This window comes from Cygnus olor, chromosome 1, assembly GCF_009769625.2.
Source record: "Cygnus olor isolate bCygOlo1 chromosome 1, bCygOlo1.pri.v2, whole genome shotgun sequence".
NCBI lineage: Eukaryota > Metazoa > Chordata > Aves > Anseriformes > Anatidae > Cygnus > Cygnus olor.
Genome location: NC_049169.1, coordinates 195,326,367 through 195,343,972, shown reverse-complemented (window position 1 = coordinate 195,343,972; position 17,606 = coordinate 195,326,367). Strand labels below are relative to the sequence as shown.

General features: G+C 37.5%; 1 protein-coding gene across 1 annotated transcript in view; it reads left to right on the top strand.

Annotated features, from left to right (window-relative positions):
- The window catches only part of ARHGAP42 (Rho GTPase activating protein 42), a 169,112-nt gene that overhangs the window by 84,130 nt on the left and 67,376 nt on the right, over nt 1–17,606 (top strand). Inside the window, 1 exon segment of the mRNA XM_040544183.1 lies at nt 8,203–8,274. Within this exon segment, the coding sequence (XP_040400117.1) occupies nt 8,203–8,274 (72 nt within the window).

The following is a 17,606-nucleotide window of genomic DNA, read 5'->3' as shown; positions in this document are numbered from 1 at the left end:
GGTCTCCTGCTTGCATGGAATTTGCAGTGTCCTAAAGGGGAACAGAGGGGAAAAATTAAGGCTTGCTGGTTGCAGGAGTGGCTAGCCAGTACCTCCAACAAAGTAGTCCTGCGTAGGTGGCGATAAAGCAAATCTGACTATTGAGGCAGAAAGCTCTGATGGTGTTAGGATTACTTTCTTGTGGAGTCTCCTTTGGAAGTTTTTGCATGCCAGAGACATTTGAAGCTTTGCAAGAGAATATGGCTTGCTCAGGGTATGAGATTTTAAGGATTCCATCAAAAATATTCTCAACTGTTTCAGATCCTAAGGTCGTATCAAAAATCACCTTTTCAAGATCAAGTTTATTTCTTCGTAAATGAAGTTGTGTGCTCTTCAGTAGCACTTGCCTCCATCTCAGCAGCACTCAAAACTTTAGCGCGCCGACAGTTTCTCTTCAAATGAACGTTAAAGGATGTCTCTAACCAGATGAAGAGGACATTTGGGATCTCCTCTTGGCTCATACAAAAGCAGACATCTGTATATGTCTCTAGCTTTGTCAATTTGCCTGGAAATAGAAAGAAGAGTTCATGGAAATGGAACAGGAGTTGATATCCAAGCATGATAATACCACAGCATCATTAGAGGACACGGAGATAAAAAGACAGAGCATTATTTATGGAGTACATTTATATCTGAAATATGGAAACTTCTAACAAACCCCCCCAATTTACTTCACCTCTCCTCAAAAAAAAAAAAAAAAAAAAAAAAAAATCTGATAGCAAATACTTTGAAAGATATAGCTTTTGGATTTAGTTTATGCATCTAAAATTAGATGTTGGGGGTAAAAATGTATCAGAAAGCCTTTATTTACCAAGCCCCTTACCAAGCAATTGCAAAGTCAGGATACATAAAAATAGAAATAATGATTGCAATGTTAAGTTTAAATTATTATTCTTATATACCACATCCTTTTCTTCTATACATGCATCTTATATCCATGTGCAGTTTGTAAAATAACAGTGTTTAGGTTTAAAAAGTTGATGGTAGAATGTGAGTCAGGGTTATTCACGAGGACTGACTTTATCCAAGGGGGGCTGTTTTTCTTGTGCTTGCTCTATAATTGAGGATACCTAAAGTCTGAAGTTCAGTTCCTGCTCCACATTGTTCTTCGGAGGAGTGTTTCTTCCTCTAATCTTTCAAGAGGACTCCACGAGGAGACTCGTGTTTACATGCTAAAGGCAGCCTTTGTACATGTTCTCGTGTGTTATTTCTTGACTATTTCAAGAAATAGTTGTTTCAAGTATGACACCATATTCATATTTTTTAAACAGTGAATTATCATAAATTATAGGATGATTTGTTTCCTGTAAATATCAACATAGGTTATACAATATAAAAATAAAAAAGTAATGTTCACTTGAAAAAACTTTGAGAAAAATAATTTGTTCAGCCCTATATAACTACCCCCAGCCTTGACTGGTGTGGGATTTGTGAGCGTTCTCTTGGGGCAATGTGCTAAGGCCTTTTGATGCAGCACTAGCCTTTTGCTAAGAAGCTGAACGTTGCACTACACATTGTACATAGAAGTGTCCAACCTGTTATTACTGGTCCATAGTTAAGACTTTGTGATCTTCTGAGCCTGAGTTAACATCTGTGTTTCAGCTCCACTTGAAATAACTGGCATTGGTAGTGATATTAAAAAAATAAATAAAATAAATCACGAGCTTGAATATTGTTTGATATCATCTTTTTTTGTACATGTGGGAGGGGTTCTGATAAACTTCAAATATATTCTTTGTTTTGTAATTATGTGATTTGACTGTGTACAGTTACCTGTACAAAGCTGTTAAAATGTTTCTCCTACTTAGGTCAAATATATGTGTTCACTGAAATGCACATTATTAAGTTTATGTAATATTTATACTTTTAATAATTTCAAATAAGAACTGAGGATTTAACTACATGACTAGTGTTTCACAATGACATATTTATATTCTTTGTAGCATGTAAACCTGGTATATAAGTAAGGTACATAAATGCCTGATTGTCTGTATTTGGTTTCTGTTGTTGCATTTGAAGTTGTATTGATTAGGAGCTGTTGATACACGCCACAGACTGAAAGAAGTGTTTTGTTGTGTTTTGTTTTTCTGACAGATCATGACATTAGGATTTAGTAGGATTTGGGGAAAGGATTCCAAATTATATCATTTCTTTTTTGTCTATGTATTTCTACATTAGTAATGCATTACTGCGAATGTATTAGCTATGAAATCTGTTGCCTTGTTTGAATGAATTTAATTGCTATTTTCTAAAAGTCTTACACCAACATGAAGCAAATCAGTATTTGTCAGCATTCAGAAACCGTGAGTCATTCAGCACTTCAGGGTACTGAGTTTTATTTCCAATATGCAAGCATGATAATTCTGTGTTGCAATGAAAGTACTTGTAGCAGTAGTATTTTTTTTTCATATATACAGAATATCCAACAGCTGTTTTCATAGTTAAAACATTTTACTATAATTCAGATGAGCTTTATTTAATTCCTTATTCTGTTGCTGGGGAATTGCCTCACTTGCTGTTGTTGCTGTCTTTTTCTGTCAGTTGGGAATCCTGTTAGTTACCTCTCTCTGTGAGCTGCCTAAAGTCTTTAACCCTACAAATACACATACACACCTTAAGAGGTACTGTGTTTTTGTTGGTGGTGGTGGGCTTTTTGTTTTACTGCAAATCAGCATTTGTACATTGCCACGTGAAGCTCAGAGCTTGTAAAAACTCTTCAGGGCTTAAGATTTCTGTGTCCATATTGTTAGTATTTAATAATGAATAAGCAGCTGCATCAATGTTTAGTTAAATTTAGTTAAATTTTAGTTCAATTTCTGTCTATATCCACTGGTCCTAAATAAAATAAGATGAAGACGAATAGTGGAGGTGCAAACTGCTTATCATACATTGTCCCAGATTTGGGCTAGAGTTGATTCTGTTCTGTTGAAAAAGCTGAACATCAGCCCTGGTCCTACAGGCTTTCCCACCTGCATGCATATTCCTTCAGTTGGATGCATTATGGCAAAAATACATTCATACATAGCTGAAATGGTTTATGTTGCAAATAGGGAAGTTGCTGTCTCTTGACTGACATGCTTTATATTTGAAGAGTAGCTGTGTGCAGGTGAACAGCAACACACAGCAGGAGGACGAAGGAAAATTAAAAACAAAGATTCCCACTTGATATAAGGGGGGAAAAAATCCCACCAGGAGTGCAGTTTGAGCACTGGATGAAGGCTGCCCACTGAGGCTGGCTGGTCTCTGTCGTTGGAGGTTTTTAGCACAAACCCCCAGACAGTGTGGTTCACCTTTGGTACTGACTGTGGCTTGAGCAGGGGGATTAATCTCGAGAACCACCTGAGGTGCCTTCAAACTGGAATTACTGTGTCCTTCTATGAAAGATGGAAAACAGGAGTAAAAAAAGACAATTTTATTCACAGCAATAAAACAAAACAAAACAAAAAAATAATACTTAGTTCAAAGAATTCTGTATTTCATAAACAGAAAACTGAGGCGTGATATGTTCTGCTATAAAGCTTTTTATCAGAGTTTATTTTGAATTCCTTGCATAAAATATTGACACCCAAGAAAACATGTATCCCAAATACAAGTTGGTATAGTGCTTATACGCTAACGTTATGTAAATCATATGAATTTATATTTAGGCAAATACATAAAGACAGGAAATAAATTCAAAATTAGCCAGGAATTCAAGTTATGTATATGCAATTTATATAATACAGTGTGTCATAGAAAACTTATTCCAGAAATTAACATGGACTTAAATTTAGGAAAATCTAGGAATGGAAATGTTCAGGTAGCTTTACAAATAACTTTTATTTTTCCCTTTCTAACATGGTTTAATAATCATTACTCCTATAAGGATATGTTAGTTGATGTTGTGGGTTCTTCATTCTACCGATGATTGATTTTTTTCTGAAAAAGAACAGTTTAAAAATGTTAGCCAGCAGTGTCCCCAAGTATAGATGTGGACTTTCTCTCTGATATGTTAAAACCACAGTTTATTCTCACCATTGGTACTTTAATTCATTTTTACAGCAAACTTCTGGAAGGAAAGGTGATGGGTTGGAAAGGTGAAAAAGCATGAGTGAGAAAAGACAACTTAAGGTGATTCACCATGTTGGCTCAAGGGGTGTCAGAGCACAGAGCGGTATTGCAGTTATCTAAACTGAGGGTTTACATTGTCAAAGCTGGCTGAGAAAAAATACTCATTTTTTATGTGGTTCTTTTTCAAGTAGTTTTTGCAAATTCAGTGTGATTTTGGTGGTACTTATATTAATGGTACTTTTAGCAATAATGCTAAATAGAGGGATTTATACATATCAAAGTTAGAAAGTTGATTTAAGTTCTTTATAAAAATCTGTTTCTTTTTACTAGATCTATCTAATATAAATTTCTCAGTTTTCAAAGTAACATTTTCTATTGTATCTTCCTTACTACATGTCTAGCATCTTAATTTAGAAGACTGTTGAACTGACACTGAGTTAGAATTGCGTGGTTCTTTTTTTTCCTTCCTTTCTTTTTTTTTCTGGAGGAATATGGGTACTTTTCCAAATGAGAGAAACTATCCCATTATTTGATTGAATGCCATGTGTTAGCCATGCAGGGAGATGGAACTGTGCACCATTCAATAGCTGAATTGGATCAAAAGAGTGTAACTTCCTTACAGGTGTGACTAATCTGAATAAGCTCTTAAGAAAAAAAGATCTGTATTTTAAACACAGCATGGATTTCTGAAGTTGCTATTTACAGAAACCATTATAGACTTTTTGACATGGTTTGCTTGTTCCAAGTGTCTGTGATTTCAGCCTGCTGCAATAACTGAGTAAGAAGGGGATTATCGTCTTGGCAGGAAGAAAGTTACTATATTAGAGCCACACAGGGAAAATTCCAGATTATCTGAAGCAATTGGATTGCAATAAAAATGGTTGTGGGAAGATTAGGTTCCTAATTCTGGGGGACTGGGCTTAGCCAATTTTTAACTGTTAAGTTAACTTTAAATAAAAGTAATTGCAGTGAAGAGAATCAGTAATGAAAAGAAATGAATAAATAAATGCATAAGGCAAAACAATTCTTCTTTCTATGTATTTTTTAGTTTCCAAAAGCTATGCAGGAGCTGGTGGCAGTCAACAGGAGGCTTTGGAGCTGGCTGTGTCTTGTGATCTGGGCTGTCAAGAGGCAGCTGCTGGTATCTCTGGTACTTTGCTGCCATGTTCGTCTCAGAGCAACAACCCATCACTTGACTAGCTCATACTTGTGCCAGTAGGTGATGTGCCACATCAGGGTTCCGGTCAGCAGAAACTTCCAGCCCAGGGATGTTCTGTCGATGTGGCCCAGCAGCTCTCTTCAGAGGCACAGACTCCGACTTGATGAAGTGTGTGACAGCTTTTAATTAGTCTTGTGATCCCCACTGGCTGCTCCCAGATGGCTCTAGCTGTGTGAGAAATCCAGCAAAGCCACTTCCTTCCAGCTTATTCCTCGCAATGCCACGTGCTGCCTATGAACACCTTCTTCCACAGTGCTTGAGGCAGGACTCTTTCTCCAAAAGATTTCATTCAGAGTTGAGTGAGGCTGGTGGTAATCATGTTTCAGTCACTTTAAGGCTATCAAGAGGACACTACATGTCTTGAGGTCTCCTGGTGGGGCATGGAGGCTATCTGTGTGTGATAGCTTTGAGCACATACAAAGCTGAAGAAGTATTCAGCTCCACATGGAGTTAGTTTGGACTGACGATGACTAGCCACAAGACTGGCAGTGACTGTTGACATCAAGAGTAATAATTCAATAACATGAATGTCTCTTTTAATTGAACACTGAGGTGTTCAGTATATTGTTGGTGTATATAAAAATGACTCTAAATGTGAAAAAAAAATTACTTTTGTACATGAAAAAAAAGAAAATATGCATCCACACTTCTGTCCCAGTGACTCCAACAAGCCTTCATGATTTCTGTACAAGCCAAAAGCCATGTACATGCTCTGTAAGCTCTCAAAGCTTCCAGCTGCTTCCAGATATACGCACTGCAATTCTGCCTGATGGCGTACAAGTCATTTAGCATTTTTGCACCCCTGTTAATTTTTATCTGCCTTATTTGTACAGTAACCCTTGGGATAGGAATTATCTTTAGTTAGGTGTATGCATGCACTTTGCCTTGTAGAAAACGTTGAATCTCAGATAAAGTGCTAGATATTGGCTGTAAGTCTATATATGTGGGGGAAATGCCAGCTTGGAGAATAGTACAGCTTTACAGTCTGTTCCAGTCAAACTAATGGAATATGTTGAATACAGCAGAAGCTCACTGAAACCATCCAGCACTCTGCTCCTCTACTTTCCCAGTGCCTGATTTTTAATTATTACCATAAAAAATGGGTTCATTTTGATCACTGCATCATCAAACATGCCGTTGTGCTGCCTTGGACTTTGTTACATCAGGATGTCAGAGAGAGACTTGACTTTTACTAAAACTCTGCCCTACTGAGATAAGTGGTGATTCTGTGGTCTTTCAAATGGTAATGTTAGGTTTGGGAGGAAAGAAAATGTGCTTGTGTTTTAATGTTTTTGTTCTATATGTTTATTGTTATAGCCCTTTGGGAAGTTTTCATGCTCTAATGACAATGTAACTTATCAATTATTGGAAGAATTACAAGAGCTTTATTTATTCACATTTGGCTTAGGTACATGTTAGCTTTGCCCAGACCTCCAAACATGCCAAAGCCCAAACGTGGAATGTGATGAGTATGGCATAAAGGCTGGACTGGTGAGGAGCAAAAGAGCTGTTCATGCGGAAAGCCTAAAGTTTTGCCTGTACTTAGTACAATAGAATATTGTAATGTGTTTTATTGTGCTTTATTTCTGATGTGTTGGCAGTTTTCAGGAAAGATGCATGAAATCTGTGAGGCATTTTTGGGGAGGTGTGGTTCTTTGGCTATGAAGCTGGAGCAAAAAAAAAGAACTATTTTTCCTGAAAGGTAGAAAAAAAGCATTTAGAAAAGATAATGTTGATAATAATTATGCATATAAATATTTGTTACCTTGAACACAATAGTAAAAGAGTAGAAAATCATTTAATGAAAGAAAAAGAAGGTGAATATACCCTTTGTAGACAGGGCCCAATGCAATAACTTAAATGTGTTGTAGGCACAAAGCCTGGGTTTTATGAAAAAATATATAATATTATATTATTATTAAAATATTATATTATATAATGTTTCTTCTGATTTTTCTCCAGTAAAATCAGTTCAGTTGGTTATTCTGTCTGTCCTTAAAAGGCATCTTCTGATTTTTCTCCAGTAAAATCAGTTCAGTTGGTTATTCTGTCTGTCCTTAAAAGGCACATGGATAAGTCAAGCTACATTTTACGGTGAGGGACACAATGGCATGACTGACATTTGTATTCTGCTGCCTGTGTGTGTCCAGCCCAAATGACGAGGGACCACTGAAGGTGGTCGGGGGTGTGAGCAACCTCCAGAGGTGGGTTCCAGGTCTGGATTTACACAAAATAAACAAAGACCATGAGGGGAATACTGTGATTCATTAGGAATCCTCATTCAAGTTAAAGTGATAAAAATAGCTGTCAGACATCTTCAGTTCATTTAAAAAAAAATAGTAAAGTGAAGGAATCCAATCTAGAATATTTTTTAAACTGTCTACTTTTCTTTTTAGTGTTCCTTCTGCTCCCGTACTCTCCTCTGCTCAGTGTAACTAGGCATATAATCCAAAGACATAGCTAAAAGATTCAGCTGTCAAAGCTTCAGATTTTGTAAACATACGTTTTTTAGGCAGTGCTGTCATTACTACTATGTTTGTCTTCTCTGCTCTGCCAAAACATTTTCTTGGAAGTTTTCATTTTCTATTCCGATTTTAGACAAGATACAAGAAGTGGAAGTAAAATACCAGAAAACCCTTCTATGTCTTGCAATTAAACCTATCACATCATTCATTACAATTGCTTTAGTTGCTCGTGGACATGTTGCATGACTGGTGAACGTGTGTAGTATGTTTTATCTAAAGAAGCCAGAATTATTTTAGTCCTACCCATATGCTGTTAGTAGGATGTTATGGACATGAATCTTTCCATCTTATACATTGTCAGAGTTACAGTGGCTCCAATTTCTGCAAATACTCGCTATTGAAAAGATATGCTTTGTGTTAACTTTTCAGATCCAGAATGCAAATGATGTGCTCATAGCACCCCTGGAGAAGTTTCGTAAAGAACAAATTGGAGCAGCAAAAGTAAGTGGCTATGGAAACAATTCTTTTTCATTTCCTCTTTATTTATCAGTGTGTTTTGAAACCCAGACTAAAAACAGGCAGATATATTCAAATATATTTGATGCCATCGTCATTAACATATTAATGAATTGAATGGAATTCTTTGCTTTAGAGAAGGAGATAATCTAGATATGGAGTTTAAAGACTGAGCATATGCATAGGGTACAGGTCTTTCTGTGTATTGTGAGTATATGAATCTTGCACATTCTTACCATGTGGAATTGTGTTTATTTTTTGATGTCTGCATTTAGGTTTCTTTCCACCTTGGGTTATCACAGAACCATACAGAGGGTTCAAACAGTTATCATGGGTGCAGTGGCCCTGAAGTGGCTGTTGTGTAAAGACCAAGAGAAGTCAGTGTGCCACAGGCATACTCTTTCCATCTGACTTCCCTCTCCACTTCACACAGCTGATGCAGTGTGGTGATGGTTATCTTTATGTTGCCCAGAGATTTTCCCATGGAGGACGGGCTGCAGTTGGTGATTTGAGCCAGTTCTTTGGTGTTAGCCAGACAGTGCCGGCTGCCTCTATCAGGGTTCAGTAGTCAGGAAAGCAGATGTTATTGGGAAAAAAAGATATTAAAATGAACTTCATCTAGAAGAGCTATTTTCAGTCTGATCCTGTATTTTTAAGTGGTTATCAGTCACTACTTTGATCCCACAGATGCTTAAAGGCTGTGGTAGTCAGAGATACAGTTAATAACCTTTCCTCCTGTTACACAAATATGCTAGTTCTGAAGCATTTTGCATCTTGTACTAGCACTCATAAAATTTTCTGGGAAACTTTCCATTTGTAAGGTTGGGCGGGTACTAAAAATCTTTGATGTTGTAGCTGAGGTTGCACTTGTGCTGTACTCAAACAACCTCAGAAGGAGAACAGAGATGTTGGAAAGAGAGACTGCAGGCTTACGCTTTTTTTACCACTGTTGTGAATGTGCAGAAAACAGATGAGACTGCTTCCGTGCAGGAACTAAATAAACATTTGAGAAGATTTTTACAGTGAACTTGAGGTCAGCTTTCTCTGAAATAGATGCTTTTTTACTTCTTGCTTGATATGTTTTTGTGTACAACTGCATTCTTTTCTTGTCCCACCCTGCTGCTGTTAGATGCAGGGGTGGAAGTTTGTTTACTGTGCTGCTGCACAAATCAAAATGTAATCCCAGCACAAAACTATTTGCAGTTTTCAGTGGGTTTTAGTTGCATTGTTCAGCTCTCTGAGGTGCCACTTCATTTTGTATTCCTATAGCTTAAGGGATATCGTTCTCCTCTGCTGAGAACGCTGTTTGAAAGCCTAACCTGCTGTGCTATTGATTGTCCTGGGACATCAGAGAGAAGATCCACTGGTGGATCATACAGGGTTCTGTGCAGAAGTATATAAGACACTGCTGTCCCCTCTGACAAGCCTTGTCCCTTGTGATATCTCTCAGTAGATGTCAGAATATTTTAATGATCTAATTGAAGATTACTCATTTGATTTTTCAATCAGCAATTGTTCAACATTAATTCCAGAGTACTGTAGGACAGACTGAATCCTCTCAATTCAGTATTTCACAGGGCTAGTTTCTCCTCCAGAGAAAATATGGGCATTTACCCATCTTATATTATTTGGGGAAACAGTGATCATTTTGATGTGTCTGTAGTCACACTACAATGTACTGAATGAGTACAGGAGAGAACCTGGGTCTACTACTTTTCTTCCCATGCCTAATGCATTTTATTATGCAACATTATGAGTGCTTTGGGCAGTGTAGGATATTGGCTTGACACATCAAGACCACATGGAGAGTTCTCTCAGTTCATTGTTTTATAAAGTGTCAAATAAACTCGTATTTTCTTTTGCCGCTCATGGAGTTCAACTGTCAAGTTCAAAAACAAGAGATTCAGACCACCTGCATGACCTAGACTGTGGAACAGTTTCATACATTCCCTCTGAATTGATTTTTATCAGCAGAAACAAATTCAATTGGCCTTTTAATAAATAAAATCAACACAAAGAAGTGGGTGATTAATTACATTTAATACTGTTTTTCTAGTAATTAAGAAATAGCAACATGCAATCTAGAAATAACAAGATCACTTTGAAATATAGCAGAAATTTGGCTTTTCTGAAACTCCTTGTTAGTGAAGGACATGGTCAGAGCACTTACCTCTGTGCCTGTTCACTTGGTTAAACCCTTGAGAATTTATGAACTCGTGTAGATATTGGATGAGTTTAGACTGCTAGTTATTTATCTGCAGTTAATAAAGGCTTGTGCAGAGATTTGGCTCTTTGAACTCCTCTGGGGTGATCTGAATTGATAGCAAAACAGGAAACAGACGCTATCTTGTTATTTGGATTCCTGCAGCAAGTTTCACAGGACACTGGGAATGTCACTTTTTATTAGAGATCTTCTCTAAACATGTCAGCTGTGTGGACCATGTATCAGCTGTTACTTTCTGCTCTGAAATATCATGTTTGAGCTGGATTTTCTCTAGTATTAACTTAAAACAGTGTAGAACTGTATAGTGAAACACAAATACATTATTATTTCTCTGTCATCACTCTCTTCGCCAAGACATTTCACTGTACCTGGTCCTCTCAGACCGAGGCTGAGATGGTGTGAACTGTGCAGGATAGCTGCTAGTTATGCCATGTTAGATCTTTCTAGAGCACCAAACGTACAAGTAATTTTGCATCACATGGACTGACATTTGAAGAGATAAGGAATAGAAGTGTGAGATTAATTGTATAACTTTTGCATTGGTGATTTCAGCAGTAGTTAGAGATGCAAGCAGTTGGTCTTTGTGATCAGCTCTCCATTGTGAGAGCATATTTTCTAAGCAGTGGTGAGTATTGCATTATTTGTCTTCTAACTGGACTTTGAAATTTTTCATTTTTCTACTCCATTAAGCGGTGTTTCCAAACTTTTTCCAGGGAAAAAATATTAGCTAGCTTTGTTACTAATATGTGTAATAGGAAATGATATTGTGTACCACTGTAAGAGAGCTTACTGGACTTTTTTATTCTTTCTAAACTATTAGGTAAAATTCATCTGGAAACAAAAAATCCTCCACCACTGCTGCACCACACATATGCACCCAAAAAAAAAAAGGAAAAAGAATATAAAATAATATTTTTCACTAAGATGATCACCATGTTGTTTTTATAATAAGTAATTTAGAGAGATTTTAGTACCGTAAATGTCACTTGTAATACAGAGAATGAGAATGTTATATTCCATCTTCAAATCTACATGAAATTTAGGCACAAAATATGATTACAGAAATCAAAGAGAATATGGAGGATAAAATATATCCTGTTGACATTACAAAGCTATACTTCAAATACAAGGACAGCATAAACCCAGAGTGCAAAGTTCAAGTGTTTTAGAATGTCACAAGAATAACGTTAAAGACCAATTATTCATATGTACTTCAAAACCTGAAGGTACCCAACAAATCTGAGAAATGCTCTCCATTAAACACTATTGTTTGTAATCAAATTAACAATATACAAATCTGCATCACTTGCTCTTCTCTATTTATACTACTTGCTCCTCTGTTTTTATTGCACATATTTCAGTGCTTCCTTTTCTGTACACACTTAGTTTAACTAAAGCTGAGTCGTCTCCAGAGACTACACAAACGCGGCTTTGCATTGGATAGCCCGTTGATTTACCCCATCTGAGCTTAAAAAAAAAAAAAAAAAAAAAAAAAAGACCACTGCAATTATTGTACAAATCCAAGCAAAAGCGTGGTGAGCTAACTGGGAAAAGATTCCAGGCACGAAGCACTTGGCCTTTTTTGGTAAATGTGGTCTGCGAGTCCCCAGCTGGTAGCGGTGGTGAGGTCACTGTGTGATGTGCTGTGTGCAGTAAAGCCAAACTTCCACGGCTCTCTGCAGCCATCCAGCACTGCATTTAGCAATATTTGTTCCAGTGTTCATTGACCTTTAGAGTAACTTAGGCGAGATCAAAGAAAACAGAAGCAATTTAGTTTTTAAAACTTAAAAGAAGAGTTTTGTTTCCGCCTTACAATTCCCTCTGTTTGTTTCATAAAGCTATTTATTTTGGCCTGGAGGGTTATTTTTTTATTATTATTTACTTTCATTCCTTCATTCATTCAAAGCTGTGAATCCCTTTCTACTTGGGAAACAAGTCCATGTTCACTGCTGGATTAATTTCTCGCATCTATGTTCACATCTGTGCTTGCACGATGGTCTGGAAGCTGAGGATCATAAAGCAAAAAATGCATTACTTTTTTTAAGTCTGTCAGAAAGCTGTCAAAGCAGAGTTCTCGATAGGTATCCAAGATCACTAAGGTATGCTAGAATGCCCATTTTGTGAACTGTTTTCCTTGGTATCTAATCAAATTATAGGAATTATTGGAAATCCTAGTATTTCTTCAACTGAGAGAAATGAGTGACCTTGCTCCAGTAGGTAAGGTAGAATGTGTTTCATTACAAGCCACATCTGCTGCTCAAGTTTTGGTGCTTGTGTCCACTGGATTTGGAGTATTTTAGTGTCAGTCTGAAGCACAGAGGGGAGGGGGCTGGGGAAGGGAGCAGAAACACAGCCCAGGCCAGGATCATTGATGTCTAGCTATTCCGAGTTAAAATGCAGCGTGGGTTTCCAGAAATGGTGAGTACCAGAGTTACCTGATATCTCTTCTGATAAGATAACTGATTCTGTAGGCAAGGAAATGCAGTGGATCAAAACTCTCTGTTTCAGCAAGGCATTTAAAGCACACTGCGTGAGACAATTTAGTTCAGGTGGAGATAAATACAAGAAATGTGAGAACTGGCTAATTGGGAGGGGCAGTGAGTTTTGTTTGAGGGAGAGATCGTCTGGTTAGAGAGGAATTAGAAATTAGAAGGTCCCAAGGGGCAACTTGAGATCGGTCTCTTGCTTTATTTTCATTAATGGTCAGGTGCAAAATGCAGTAGTGCTAACACCATTTGGGGTTGCTGTAAGTCAGAGGTAATGCCAAAATAAAAGAGAAGGACTAGAGGATCGAGAAGAAGGTGGAAGATGAAACCCCTTCCACAGGAATTGAGGCTGCTAAATGGTCACAACACCACAGTAAATCAAAAAATTTACTGTAACAATAAAAAAAGTAAATCAGCAATCTGTTTAGCTATTTAGTCTTTAAGGATGTCTCTCTGGAAAAGTGCAAATTTTCTTTAGGTTTTCTTTTAATTATATTGTTTTTCATATTTTGAATTAAGCTGGTGAACTGTGAAAGTTTTAAACCTCAATTACAAATACATTTATTTCCAAGGTGTTGGTCCTAGACCATTTTTATCATTTTATCCAAGAAATATTTTAGAATATGTTGTGTAATCAGATAATCTTTGTTAAACTAGTACTGACAAATGCAAGAACTGAGAGTTTAGTAGGTTAAGGTGGAAAAAATATTTCATAATACTAAATAGTGTTTGTGACAGTTGTAACCAAAAAAGTTTGAAAATTTCTTAAAATGAAATTTTGTTAAAAATTTGTTATTTCATCTCAAGTTTTGCTATTTCCCTCAGCTTCAGTGGGGGATATGTCTATCAATTGTCCCAGATCTTAAAATTTGGAACAGCTGGATTGTTTTTCTATCAGCTGAAGCTATCTACTTTACCCTTTGTAATTTGCATTTAATAAAAATGTAAAGCATAAAAATGTTGTTAAAATATAGACCAAATATAGTTGCACTTCAAAAAAAATAGCTATTCAGATAAATCTATGGAAATAAGAATTTTTGAAAGACTTGCATCCATTTGGTAATAGTTATTACAATTTTAGAGAAAGTACAAAATAATTCTAGTGCTACAGTATGACTAGCCAGTGCTTCTTGTACACCTGTACATGAAAATATTTTGTAAGTTTCAAAAATTATGATGAAGAGCCAGGTGTGAACACACTTCATCTTCTCAGGCAGTCAGATTTTCATTTGCAGAAAGTCAAAGTGTTGAGCTGGGAGCTGTCACTGGCTGAGCACCTGGACCCAGAGGATTTTTGAAGCAATTAATATACTTGGAACAGCTCTTGTAATTCTGCAAATGCGATTATGGACACGGTAATGAAAAACTTTCAGTTCAATCCATTAACTGCAGGTATTTGTTAGAAAATTGGTTAATATTATGTGCAAAGTCAGTTTTAATAAATTCTGCTAAATGCATTCTTTCTGCTACAAAATAGTTTAGCTGATTGACTAAAAACAATTTATGAAGCTGTTTTTGTTTGTTGTTTGTTTGTTTGTTTTTACTTTAATAAAATTCTAATTTGCATCCAAAAGCAAGCAGGTTTAAATTAAGGGTAAATACATTTCCTATTTCCTAGAGAGGGATAATTCAATTTACAATGTTCTGCCATAACATTTGAAAATTAAGACTTAGAATAAATGTGTTAATCTGTGAAATTGTTTAAGTGACTATGCAGTGTATTTTTGTTGGCAATAAGAATAATTGATTTTTAAAAATCTACAGTTAATAAAACAAAACTAGAAAACAAGACTTATGAGGAGCAGCTGAGGGAACTGGGGTTGTTTAGCCTGGAGTAAAGAAGGCTGAGGGGAGACCTCATCGCTCTCTACAACTACAGGAAAGGAGGTTGTAGCAAGGTGTTGGCCTCTTTTCTCGGGTGACAAGTGGTAGGATGTGAGGACATAGTCTCAAGTTGCACCAGGGGAGGTTTAAATCAGGAAGAATTTCTTTGTGGAGAAGGTGATTAGGCATTGGAACCAGCTGCCCTGGGAGGTGGTGGAGTCCTCATCCCTGGAGGTATTTAAGAGACGTGGTTCAGTTATGGGACTTGGTAGGCCAGGTTGATAGTTGCACTTGATGATCTTGAAGGTCATTTCCAACCTAGATGTTTCTATGATTCTATTCTATGATTCTATGGGAAAAAAATACAAAGGAAAAAAAAAGTAGCATGCATCAGCCTTTCTTTTGGAAAACAGCAAGAGAATGTAAACATGGAAGCAAATATGCCACTTTTCTAATTAAATTAAGTCTTTTTCCTTGCTAATTTAAATCAGCCCACAGTAATTGGTATCACGTTGAAGGATTCAGGAAGATTGCATCCTGACCCCACACAGCTGCTAGAAACCTACTGCATTCCTCCTGTGCAGTGATTAAAAGTACAAGCAAAGGCATTCATTACTGCCTCCAGACTTAATTTCCAGTTCACAGGGGAACCAAACCCCTTATTCAGTGCTTAGTTGCAGGAAGGATTTGGCAAGTGTTTTCAGTTTAGAAAATAAATAAATAAATAAAGTTTCCTAAGTCTCAATAGGATACCGTAGCTCCGCTCATCGATTCTGTCCTTTCTTCCACTCCCCTTAGCTGGTAAGGCCGAAGTGGCTGCGGTGGGGAGGGGATGACATTCCACACCTCCGAAGGATAAGGAGGAAAAGCAGGTCTCACGGTTGCAGACGAGAACTTTGAAGAGTGTTAAGGAAAAATTAAGAGAAACAGACAGTGCCCAATTGCCCATGGCCATTGCGTACGGCCTGGAGCCAGGCAGAAGTTAATTACTCTGTTAATCTATTATAAACTGTTTTGTTCTTTTGCACCAGTATTGGAGAAAATGAAGATTTCTTTCCCCATTGCTTCTCTTTCTTACGTGGTTTATTTAAGATAATAGCATAAAAATACCTCTGTTATGTTTGGGCATTACTCAGATGGTGTTGACTCTACAGGTCCACACACAGGGTAGAGTCACATTTCCCGTTCTAAATAGAAAGTCATTTTATTGTCACACTTGGCAGTATTGGCATGAATTTCCCTTGTCACTGCATGTTTCCATTCATCCAGTGTTTTGTTCTCTGTATGCAACAGGTTCTGCAGGGGGCTGGGCATATGCAAACACGCACTCTTTCACCATTGTAGCAATTCTGCTTTTGGAAAAGTGAGAATAAAATAGCTCCACTTCAAAGTGTCATGGGTGACGGTAGCTGGAAAGCACCACGTCTGTACTGTAACAAAAGGCAGGCATCATTCCGTGAAACTTGAATGTGTCTCAGTGTAGATATGGGAGCACCAACAACTCCCATCTTTCTGCCGGATGAACCAGCTTTATTATTATGGGATATTTCAGGCTATAGTAGCCATCACAGAACCATTTCTTCCTGTAGAGCTGGCCAAGAAAGGGTTATTTTGGACAGTTGTTTTGATGACAAGATTGTCCCTCCCTGAGAAGTAAACTGAGAGCACAGTGGAGCTTAACAGCGCCACTGAGGAGGCATGGCTTTTCCCCCCAAAGTGATAGTTTGTGTTCCTTTATCAGTGTTGCAAGAGGGACCCTCAAAATAGATGCTTTTAAAACAAAACAAAATCACTTCTGACATTAACCCCAGACTGTTCCCTTGTTTTTCCATAACTTTCTCATAACACATCTCTAGTTCTTCCTCAGATAAGAGTTACAGTCACGTCTCAATGACGTTGGAAGTGGCCTGGGAAAGCAAGCAGGGCTGGACATACCGCTGCTGTTTGGAGGTCAGGGATGTTGGCTCGTTGCTTGGCATGGATGGGAGAGAGATCCCAATGAGTATTTAAAAACAGAAATTACTACTTAAGAAAGAGATATTTTTATCTTCTGCTTATAAAATAAGCAGTGTGTGACGCTATAAGGTAGGCTTTCAGAATTGCTTTATTTGAATAATACTGCATTCTTTGCTATCTTTTTGTAGTTTCTTTGAGTGCGCAAAAGAAGGAAGGTGGTTGCTAACTACTTGCAGGTGAAATGGTTTCTTCATACATTTTTTAGATTGAAGAGATTACTAGTGTACCGGGATATTGCTGAAACACGCTTCATTTGTGAGGTAATCTAGCATCCAAAATGAGGCATGGAGAACCTGAAACTGCAGCAATGCCTCCAAGAGGAGGAGAGGAAGCCAGTGCTGACGGGAACAAGTGGGGTGAGGAGGGTGGCAACACCACGGATGGGAGGCCACGAAGGCAGCTGTTTGGGGAACTGGGTGATGGCAACTTAGAGAGAGAGAGGACCAGGTGAGGATAAGCAATGATGGTAGGAAAGGGGCAGTGGTTAAGACCAAGGGAGGATGTTGACTAGTGTAATACAGCTGTGAAAATTGGATGCTCTTTTTGCATTTGAAAAGAAGTTTACCACTGTGCCTGTTCTGAGGGCAGTCCTTAATGTGGAGTGCAAAGGTGCCAGCTCAGTGACTTTACCATTTTGAATATTCTAAATCACAACGTGTGTTATTACTGATTGCCTTTTATTTTTGAAGATTAACATGCCCCATTTCTGAGCTGGTTCCTTTGCTTTCATCACATAAGCAACGATTAAGGATTGAGTTGTATCTTTT